Source organism: Glandiceps talaboti, chromosome 2 (assembly GCF_964340395.1).
Source record: "Glandiceps talaboti chromosome 2, keGlaTala1.1, whole genome shotgun sequence".
In the NCBI taxonomy this organism is placed as follows: Eukaryota; Metazoa; Hemichordata; class Enteropneusta; family Spengelidae; genus Glandiceps; species Glandiceps talaboti.
This window is the reverse complement of record NC_135550.1, coordinates 1,183,760-1,195,899: the sequence shown is the minus strand read 5'-3', so window position 1 is coordinate 1,195,899 and position 12,140 is coordinate 1,183,760. Positions and strand designations below refer to the sequence as shown.

The following is a 12,140-nucleotide window of genomic DNA, read 5'->3' as shown; positions in this document are numbered from 1 at the left end:
TTCAGATTATAGGAACAAGTCATTGAGAATGACATAGTCACCGCTATTGGGTTTTAAGGAACTGGCAGTTTATGTTGTCATTTTCTTGATATCACTACTCTGATCACGCAACAACACTTGTGAACCTAAATCAAACAGACTTAGATATGTTGTGTCTCCTCATTGGACATGGGACATGCCTACTCTTCAAGATGACGTGATGGAATAAACCATTCAACAATAAAGGATGGGTCGGGTACGGGGAGGGGGGGGGGGTCTGTTCAAGCATGTCTGAGTTATGGCTTTGGACATGAAAACTGTGCCTACAAAATCGCTGCCAGGCAGCCATATCGGATTGTATCACAATGAAAATGGATATGCACATGTATGTCATAGAACACTGTCCTAATACCAACTTTGAATGAGATCTGTTCAAGTATGTCTGAGTTATGGCTTTGAACATGGAAAATTCGCAAATAAAATCACTGCTAGGCAGCCATATTGGATTGTATCACGACAACAATGAATATGCACATATATGTCATAGAACACTGTCCTAATACCAACTCTGAATGAGATCTGTTAAAGCGTGTCTGAGTTATGGCTTTGGACATGGAAAATTCGCAAACAAAATGGCTGCCAGGCAGCCATATTGGATCGTATCACGACGAAAATGGATACATGTATGTCATAGAACACTGTCCTAATACCAACTTTGAATGAGATCTGTTCAAGCATGTCTGAGTTATGGCTTTGGACATGGAAAATTCGCAAACAAAATGGCTGCTAGGCGGCCATATTGGATCGTATCATGAAACAAATTGACGTGCATATGTATGCCATTGTATGTTGCCCCTGTACCAAGTTTGAAAAAAATTGGTCAAGGCATCTCCAAGAAACGGTTCTGGACGGACGGATAGACTGAACCCAATCCATAAGTCCCCGTCCCAGACTTCGCCCGGCAGGAACTAAAAATGGAAGCCAAGTTATCGAGGCACGACTTAGCAAGGGTCCACTGTGTTAAAATTATTATCATTATATAGTATTATTTAATTATTATGTGTTATCAAATATATTTATCTCACCTAAGACTGATGCCTTGGCAGTCTCTGTTGTCAACATTACTCTTCTGTGTATTTTGAACATGTCAGTTTTACCCTGGAGGGAGAAATACCCAAAGAAACTTTGGTTAAGGGGAATTCAAGTATATGAAACACAGCCCATTTTATACACAGCGAGTCTTAGGCATAAACAAGCTCCGCTGTTCTTTTTATTTTTTATTTTGATAACATGTAGAAGTGGTTCAGTTGTCCAGCTCTTCACTATGCTGTTTTGTTTTAGCGATGTAATAAAGTGGTTAGTGGTTTCATATGATGTCTCACTAAAAAACACATTTCACACAGAAAGTTGGTATATTGTACTTTTATCTAATAAAATCTACTCTTATGAAAATTACACAAAATCTAAGAAAAATAATGACTGGCAAATGCACAAAAAAAGGAAAAGGATTTTTGAGGTTGGCTATAAATAATTCCAGTGTCTTACAGCTTTAACCCTAGAAAATTTTAATAATGAACCATATGAAGCTGAAAACTGGTATACTCTTGCTCTATTCCAGCAATATTTGATACAATTTATAAAAGAGAGTCTGCTATCACGCAAACACTTGTAAATCACACATGTACTTATAGCATCTCATCCCGGTACAAAGTCATACATCTCAATACGTTGTAGGTTTTTGCATCATAGTCTCCAACCGTCCATGACTTAGCAATGATGTATTTATTTTTCTTCTTGCAACCATTTTTTAAAATTAAAAGTCTACTTTTACTTGATTACCTTGATGTCTTGTACAGCTGTCAAACCAAATCCTTTGTGACCATATTTCTCAACTTTGACATGATCTGTCTTAACAGCATTGGATTTTAACCAAGACATAAATAATTCCACACATTCATCTCTGGCCACTTCTTCTTTACCCACATCTTCAAGAAAACAAGCAATTTGAAAATAATCCATTTTTGCTTTGCATTGACGGTTTCATAAGTGGTGGTTTTGGGGTTTATGTTGTCTGTCTGTTTGTCATGATTTTCTCAAAAACAGCTCCCTCAATTCAAATGAAATTTGGTACACAATATTTTGGCTAGAACTGGTTAGTTTCAGGGCAAGATCTACATACATGTAGTCATATATGGAAGATAATTAGCACAAAATTTTCTGTCAGTTGATCTAGTGGTAAATGTTCCCATGTAAAAACAGAGCCAATGGCATTGTAGCACAACTGTAGTTTTTTGTTTATGTTTATCTGGTTGCCTATCCAGCCTTGTTGTTATCTTTACCATATATTGATATGGCATGATGGTATGGCAACGTGTGCCCTGTAGCTACCTTCCAACTCTGCTCCGATCTCTGGAAGATTTTCCTAGGCTGTAGCTGTTTAGTGAACCCTGATTCTTTTACATATTATTTAATATCACCTTCTAAAAATAAAAGGTTATATTCTAAAGTTCACAAATCCTCTCACATTCAAAGATATTTGCTACATCTTGACCAATTTTAACTAAGTTGGAAACTTTAATAACTTGGACATTATCCTGCATATTTGTCAAGCTAACATTTCTCAACACAGAAAAATAAGTAAATTTTGCCGAAAATACATGTTAAGTAGACTTTCAAAAAACTTGCAAATACTGCCAATTTTTTTTCACCTACAAACTTTTTGGTCAAGAGTAGTAGTTTTATAGCCTTGGACTTTTACATTTATTTTTACTGTGGCTACTTCCCATTAAAAATAATATTTGCCACTTTTTGCAAAAAAAAGTGCACAAGATATAAAAATTTTGCCTATTTAGAAGATAGTTGCTGAGAAAACATGTACATACCCATGGTTTACAACTGAATTGAGTGATGTTTGTTTGAAACATTTGTGGATGTCCAACTTTGCGATAGGAAACATGGTGTTTGACTTAACCATGATGGTGGGGATGTGGGGCAAATAGGCTATAGAGAGTTATGTTGTGCTGACCTTTCTTTATTGGGAACAGAAATTTCCTACACCAAAATTAGTGGATAGTCCAGCTTTTTTTGGACAAATTTGAAAAAATTGACCTGTTGTATGAGTGATGATGTTTCTAGAATTTGACAATGTTTATTGACAACTGAATTGTGTGATGTTCGCTTGAAACATTTAACTTTTTCACCATCATGGTTTGGTCCAACACTAATGTTTTCTATGAAGAAGTTGCATTTTCAGAAAGGTAGGAGGGGGGGGGGGGGGGGGGGGGGGCAAATAGGCTAAAAAGACAGTTATGTTGTGCAGACCTTTCTTTATTGAGAATACACCTAAATTGGTGGATAGTCCGGCATTTTTTGGACAAATTTTTCAAAACTTGATCTGTTGTTTGAGTGATAATATTTCTGCAACTTGACTTTGTTTATGAATGTTACTAGCACTAGCGAAGGAAACTCAATTTTAAGTGCAGTACTTGTTGATTATCTGTACACAGTATCACTACTAACCAATAAAGCCTGGTGTTTATTCAAAATGCTTGACTGTCCTTTGTTGTCTTTCTTCTTAAAGATTATTTAGATACAGCCAATTTTTTGAAATACAGAATTGGTTTAGTCTTTTTGAAGAGGTTTTTCAAGAGACTTGCTGTCATGGGGCTCTTGAAAATAAAAAAAAATCCAAGGGCAAATGACCTGCAGGGGCTGTGTGTTTTCAGCTTTCCAAACACACTGCATGTCCTGCTTGTGCAATCTGTGGGACAACTTACCAAAATGTTTGATTTTCTTGTTTTAAACTTAAAAGTACATGTAGTAATGGCAATCTCCGCTCCTAAACATTGCCACAACTACTACATACCCTTTGAACTTCTATTTTTCTGACCTGAACTCGAGATCTATAAATGTGCTTTTGAGTAGATATTAAAGGATTCAAAGTTGCTAGGCAAACCATGCTAGGGAGAATTAGCAAAGCTCTGAAATTGCTCATTTTGTAGTTAAACAGCTCACTGATCAGTTTTTAATGTCGTTGGCCAATGACATCAAATATATGCAAATGTTTACACTTTGCCATGTCATTTTTTGAAATTTTGAAGGGTTTTCTTAGAGATGTCTCAAATGATTGTGAATTTTCATAAAAGCATGCTTATCTTTATTCTTCACTATAATTTATTCTGTCAAAATTAAGGAGCCAAAAATCGACAGAAAACCATTGAATGGTAAGATTTTGCATGTGCAATAGTGCACATTTGGAACCACGACAGCAATAGCAACCAACATAAGAGTTGTATTACCTGTAACCTACAACTAACTTCAGTGACAGTTATAAGTTATGGGAATTTCTATTTCAAAAGAGTCTGCAAAAGCTACTGGTGGCTTTTTTCAGCTATGCTTGCCAGAAAAGAAATTTCTGTGTAGTTTAAAACAAAGGTTTTATGAAATTTCCATTTCCAAACACAGAATGCATAATACACTGCGTAACCACATTATTTTCTGAAGTTGACTTACAAACAAGTGACTGAACAATTTAGTTATAATTTACTTTTTTCAAAAACAAAGATTACACAGCGCCTTCTTGACTTCCCTTGAAGTGAGCTTCCCAATGTTGATCAAACGCACTACCTTCTAGACAGACCGCAGAACAGGTACAGCAAAGCCTAGTTTGTCCATTTTTCTTGCAAGAAGTGAGGTTTCTATATACTTTTTAGTCTAATGAAAATATTGATGTCAAGATTTTTCATCTCCTGCACAGCATTATCAATATCATGGTAAAATTGTGGAAAAATTGAGGTTTCTCAACAAAATTATTTGCAAGTATGGAAATTCCATTTCAATAACAGGAAGCTTCTGCAAGGCCTGTCCCATCTTCTTTTCTTTCTTTCTTTTTTGACGTATCTTGACGATGGAGTCAATATAATCCATCCTGGTACCACCACTTGTTAATGATTCAAGATGACCATATTCTGATTGTGTTTTTACTTCATTTTTTCATGAACCTGGTAATTTTACTACCTTGAATGAAAAGGATTATTGACATTGTTTTTGATAGTTTTGATGTCATATTTCCTATGGGACGACGCTAGAACTTTATTATTCTTCCTCAGCACTCAGCAGTTTTTCAAATATTCTTCCACATCTGGCACAACCACCACACTGTCAATATTATACTGTTTCATTGCTTTGCATGCAGTACCTGCAATTTAGAGTAAAAAGGTCACTCGTGACTATTCTGATGGGAATATGATTTGGTTCATACTGTAATAAACATTATTTCTACTTGTTCCTATCTTCCTAGGAAAATACTGAGGAACTTTGATCAGTGCCTTTGTTATCATCCTCCAATCTCCCTATATTTCATTTCTCTATGCAGTAGAAAGACTGTAGGGAGATTGGATGTAAGCAAAGCACAGCAGGGGCTGGTCAGTGAAAACACAGATCAAAGTTTCCGACTGTCTTCCTAGGAAGATAGGAACATTACAAGGGATAATGGTAGGGACTTATCAACTAAGGTATCCGATCCAATCTGATATTCACAGTGTAGTACTATTTTTAATTCAGGTTTAATGCAATATAGGTAGACTGGCATGACTGTGTGTATGCATAGCACTTGTAAACCAGAGAAAACTGACCACCCTTTTGATAACCCTAATCAGGTAAAATCATTCAGAATTAGAATTAAAAATAGTGCAAGTGGCATTGTAGCACAACTATACAGATTTAAAAGATGTTTACCCACATACTGATCCATGCTAGGTATGTGTTATTTGCTGAATGACTACCCAGTTGCCTATCCAACCCAGCTGTTATCTTTGCAATATACACGATCATTTGGCTGTTCCTATGGGCGTAGTTATGTTGCTAGACATATTTGCATACATTTTTTGAATGTTTGTTAACTTATCTATGAATCCCTGATGTTATCTTTGCCATTTACATGATCATATGGCTGTTGCTATGGGCGTGGTCTTGTTGCTAGGTTTATTTGCATACATTTCTTGAATGTTTATTCAATTGTCTATTAATCCCTGTTGTTATCTTTGCAATACTGTCATCATTTGGCTGTTGCCATGGGCATGGGGACTTGTTGCTAGGTATATTTGCATACACTTTTTGAATGTTGGTTGTTTCCTACAAATCCCTGTTATCTTAGTAAAATACACCACCGTTTGACTGTTGCTATGGGCATGGTCATGGTTGCTGGGATATTTGCATACATTTTTTACTGTTTACTCACTTGCCTATCAGATGATGTTATTTAATCAGAATATACTGCCATTTGGTTGTTGCTAAGGGTGTGGTCATGGTTGCTAGGGCCAATTGAATTGAAATCTGCAGAATAACACTTCCAGAAACATCTTACCAAGTTTCAGTCTCATTGACCAAGTACTTTTTGAGATACAAGTTTTTGACCAAAATTCACACCTAATTTGCACATCACTGATGAGATCATAATAGGCTTAATATTTCTCCATCTAAACAACTACAGATGCATCCCCGTTAAATTGCAGCCCAATCTGCTCAGTAGTTTGAGAATTAAAGATTTTTGACCAAAAAGACACATTTGTAGCACTAATTTGCATATCACTGATGGGATCATCTTAAGATTCTTCCCATCAAATTCCAGACCGATCTGCCCAGTAGCTTTTGAGTTTAAGTTTTTTAACCAAAAATGATATTTTTTTACCCAAATTACACACCAGTAGTAAAATCATTTTGATTTGAACAATTTTCCAACTAGACACCCAAGGTAATACACCCACCAAATACAGGGTACCCCAGAAGGGTCAAGCTTGTCAAAATTGCCACATGGTGGGTGGCAATGGGGGGGTGGGGGGTGGGGGGGTAAATGATCAAATCAGTTGAAATGTTAAGTGGGACTTGTGTTCGCCCTTTCAGATTACCAGTACTTTATGTATAGGTTACTGTACACATAGGGATGCATGTCTATAAAACTTACCACTTGAAAAACAAAAAACAATGCACCCAGGTGACATGAAGTCATCTATGATTTGGCTATCAGACTATCAATTGCATCATGTTGGTACATGTTGTCTTTATTGATCATGTTCACACTTCCATACTTTGCAATCATGATACCCAAAATTTTGCTTTTCAAGAATGAAAAAGAAAAGAAAAATATCATTATTCAGTACCAAGAAAATAATACATGGTAAATGATACTGTTATCAGAATAAAAGAGGTTACTTTCATACCAGTCCTCATTTTTGTCAATGAATCCTATAAAACTCCTGTTCACTGCACAAGTCACGCATTGACTGGCCACCATATGCAAGACTATAACCATGTTTCTTTCTGCGTGAATTAGTATGGTCACAGCAAGGGCAGACTTAATAGTACACACATATTGACTTGCTGAGATTCTAGCAGAATATGTTTGTCTATGCCAAGGGTTGCAGTCATCATTCATTTCCAGCAAGTTAGAGATACACAGACTGCTTTGGGATGACTTGTAGATACACAAGGCCTTTCGTACTTGGAAAATTACTGGACATAAGTTGCCCAAATTGTTCCAACAATTCCATTGTGAGTATCAGCACAAAAATATGCCCCAATGCAATTTTCCCACGGTTATTCTAGAGTGCACTGAAATGGTCGTTTCAAATCTTGTGTGTTGTGTACAAGTTGCCAGAGATAAAAGATACATGTTCACACCATTCATAATACCAACAATAACCAGACTGAAACTATGCCTCTCGTAAGGGCAAAAACCATAGATTTTTGGGCCTATTCATATTGTTGGAATACATAATTCTAAACTACATGTATAGCTATTATACATGTTATATCTTAAGAACACATACTTCCATTTCAATATAATTCAGTACATACATTAACCATAACTAAGCGCATATGTCCATATAGGACATACATGATTTGTTATGGTTAATGTATGTACTGAAGTATGCATTTTATCTCCCTGTAAGGTTACTTGAGGTATTACCAGATTTAAACTGAAAGCCTCTCGTAAGGGAATCACTAATTATGCAAATTACTAATTAAAACTAAAATAAAATTATGCTAACAGGCTTTTTTGTACAAGTGCACTTTCTTAGGTTAATGTATGTGCTAAATTATACGGAATTTTAAGAGTGCATGATACTGCTACTGAATATCGTTAATTATTCACATTACTCATTAAAGGTAAAAGTTGTATCGACAAACCCGCATCATAGGCCAGGTGCGTATTGTTATGGTTGATGGGTATGTACCATATTATATGAAATTTGAAGCTTGCAAATTTAAGATACAACATAGTTACCCAACAAAGTTTATCATAATTTTCAATTGTCAAAGAAAACCACGTCCTCCAGCAGTAATGTGCTGATGAAACTACTACCTGTACATGTTCTTATGAGTGCAAGTTCATGGGCGATATTCATCAAACACGAAATCAAAGTTTTAATATTCAGTAAATCTTTTACAACGTACATGACAGTATGTAGAAACTGCATCAATTCGAAATTTGTGATGGACGCATGAACGTAATATTGTAACAGTTCCGGGTTAACAATAAATCTTTGAGGAAGATTATCGTACAATTAAAGTGAGTCTCAAAGCATCAATCGCAGTTAGACTTTTTTTTTGCATGTTCAACAAACTAACACTACAACTTCAACTTAGAAGCTCACGCTTGGCGGCCATGATAGGGCCAAGAAATGCAGTTGAATTTCTGGGTTGCGGAAGTGCAGCTTTGACTTTTATATCATTGATAAACAGTATTTGTTTCATATATTCTAAAACAACAACTATTTTTTTATGTTTGTCAGTACAGTAACATTCCTAAATGATGGGGTTGAGTTGAGAAATCGCAATGTTCGGCAACACGTGGCGTAGATATAAACATAGAGATGCAAGTGATGAACGTACTCAGTTATTCGTAGCACGAAATTTTGTTAAATAAATGACGTTCTTCCTCAAAATTTTGAAAGAAAATGTTTTTGGGTGGCATCTAAATCAGTCAAATTAAACTATATATGTGAGATAAGCTTTAGTTTTTAATTTATTTTTGTGCACAATGTTCAAATTCGACTGATGAATCCTGCGACTCAAATCTAACACGACAAATGCACCCTTCACCAGCCAGACGAAAATGGTTGACATGTTGACTAGCTGACTGTACGAATGCCAGAGAAGGCATCGAATGAATAAAATTTAAAAAGGTAAGTGTGCCATGGCCACTGATTTGCACAGGAAAGAAAATCTTTTTGTTTCGTGATTTTTTTCACAATGAAGACTACGCATAAATGATCGCAGTTTGGGGTCATGAATAACGGACAATAGGTGTTTACTTTTTATTGTCTACAACCTATTAAAATTATATGAATATCAGGGTTCGTACACTTAAAGCAAAACAAAATTCCAGGACTTTCCAGGGGTTTTTCGTCAGTTTTCCAGGGGTATTCATATCGATTTTGGCCATTTTCCAGGGGTGTTGACACTAAAGTATATTTTTTGAATGACATCTAATTGTCTTATGTGGACGAGAAAAAAAATTAACAACAGCTCCCATAATATGTTACAAAACATTTTAAAGACAATCGACACTATGCAAGATGTTGGTTTCAAAACCTCTGTCATACCCCCTAAGTAGCAGTTTCGTTAAGCTGGTGCATTGATCGTGTAAGATTGAGTCGCAGCATTCGTCAGTCTAATTCAGACATATCCAGAAAAATAAATTAAAACCTAAAGTTTATCCTCGTTATTGTATGCTTTGACGTTACTAGATTTATAAGTCACCTAAAATAATTTTTTTCTTCAAAATTTAGAATAAAAACGTCATTTACGTAACGAAATTTCGAGCTATGAATAACTGAATACATTCATCGCTTGCGTCTCGATGTTTATGTACGGATGCCACGAGTTGTGGAACATCGTGATTTCTCAACTCAACTTGACCATTGACGAATGTTACTGTACCGACAACATAAAACAGTAGTTAGTTTATTCTTTTAGAACATGTAACACAAATACCCATTTATCGACGACATAAAAGTCACAACCATACTTCCACAACCCGGAAATTCGACTGCACTTCCCGAGGCCCAGGCCCTAGTATTGCAATGCCTGAGCTAATAGTATGTCGACTCGTGCGCCGAACTTGTAACAATTTCTAATCGTGGTTGATGATGCTTTGATACTCGCTACAATGTTACGATAATCTTGTTAGCAGACCTACTTTTACCCCCGGCCGGGTCTGTTAATGCAATATCATGTCTCTGAAATGACGACTGGGAGATGGAGTAGCAATATACGCAAGATCGAAACAAACACTGCGGCGCCCCCCATTCAACTACGCATAGGCACGGTCTGTGGGGCAAAGTGTCTCGTGTACCGATCGTTTGACTTGTCTGGGTTTAATCGGCGTGAATTTTGATTCACCACCGTGGTGAAAGACTTTGAAAATATTTTCGCCATTTCGCATTTACGAGATTCAGAACCATATGAATGGGTGGCTCGAGCAAACATGACGATCGTCAATATTAATCGATCGATTGATCATGATCATTTTCCAGGGTTTTCCAGGGGTAGGGCGCATTTTCCAGGGTTTTCCAGGGAGGGTTTGAAATTCCAGGGTTTTCCAGGGTTTTCCAGGACCGTGAGAACCCTGGAATATGCATCGAGACTTATGAATATTCACCGTAGTACATCAGAGCATAGACCCTCCATAGGGTGGAGGATCTATGATCGGAGCTACTAGGAGCTACTCGTGAGGAGACGTAATTACGATGTGTTTGATTTTGATATTGTCCCTTAATTAGTTGATTTCATTGCTATGCAAATTGACTTAATTAGCATGAACAGGAGAGGGTGACCAAAGCTGACATGGAAGAGTATGGTGGAAGGACAATGTACAGATCAGATTAAACATCAATGACTATGCGAACAGGCAGCACTAGAGGAATGTGATTGCCACATGGAAAGAAGGACAGTTGGTGAAGAATTCGACTTTAATTAATGATGATGATTAGCTATCACTCGAAAACTAATCAGGTCTAGCCATTACCCTTAGCTAACATTACGTGTACCAAATTTCATTATAATTGAGCCAGCCATTTTTCAGAAAATGATGACACAGACAAATAGACACAAGGACAGACAGTGCCAATTTAATACCTCCTGTTCCCTTATGGAAGTAAAAATAGCGCTAATGGAGTTGTAGCACAACTATACAGTTTTTAAAAAATGTTTACCCACATGCTGATCCACGCTAGGTATAGGTGTTGAATGGTTATCCAGTTGCCTATCCAACCCTGCTGTGATCTTTGCAATATACACGATCATTTGGCTGTTCCTATGGGCGTGGTCATGTTGCTAGACATATTTGCATACATTTTTTGAATGTTTGCTAACTTATCTATGAATCCCTAATGTTATCTTTGCAATATATGTGATCATATAGCTGTTGCTATGGGCATGGTCTTGTTGCTAAGTATATCTACATACATTTTTTTGAATGTTTGTTCATCTGTCTATTAATATCTGTTGTTATCTTTGCAATACAACTGATCATTTAGCAGTTGCTATTCGTGTGGTCTTGTTGCTAGGCACATTTACATTTACATCATTTCAATACCTCCCCTTATGGGAGGTAAAAATGTGAACCTGAGGGTGTCCAGGGTGTTGTCTGCATTTGCCTATGGCAGGGCTTGAAATTAACGGTGGTCTTGCGTCCAAAAGCCACCACTTTTTCAGTTTGGACCACCAAAATCGAACAGTTGGTGGTCCATGTGGACCACCACTTAAATTTTGTTCGTTTTGAGTACTTTGGTGATGGCCTTGTTCAGTAAATGACTGAATGGCACTTCCGTATTTGTTCTTAATCTCTTGGGTGCAAAGGTCGACTGAATCTCTGTATCGCCATTCCTAGCTGTCACTCATCTACTTGTAATGCTTTCACCTATCCCATGAACGAGTGACTGTGTTTCACAGATATCCATGAAACTAATGATAAATATGCAATAGCTACTTATCATATATGACGTTTTGCAATACTATTGGACATCACCATTGGATATGAAGTACTATTGAAAGTATATCATGTATATATTATGATAATAAATGTCGTCAAATGTCATGCCACTTGCCCGTGGCTGGTTTACTGTAGTGAAAATAATACAATGTACTGCCAGTGGCGC

General features: G+C 36.7%; 1 protein-coding gene across 3 annotated transcripts in view; it reads right to left on the bottom strand.

The window, feature by feature from the left end:
- The window catches only part of LOC144453776 (actin-histidine N-methyltransferase-like), a 123,553-nt gene that overhangs the window by 80,223 nt on the left and 31,190 nt on the right, over nucleotides 1-12,140 (bottom strand). For all 3 annotated transcript variants that reach the window (XM_078145125.1, XM_078145126.1, XM_078145128.1), the window contains exons 4-5: nucleotides 1,819-1,964; nucleotides 1,065-1,137 (exon numbers count right to left, since the gene is read on the bottom strand). In XM_078145125.1, the coding sequence (XP_078001251.1) occupies nucleotides 1,065-1,137; nucleotides 1,819-1,964 (219 nt within the window). The remainder of the gene's footprint in view (nucleotides 1-1,064; nucleotides 1,138-1,818; nucleotides 1,965-12,140) is intronic.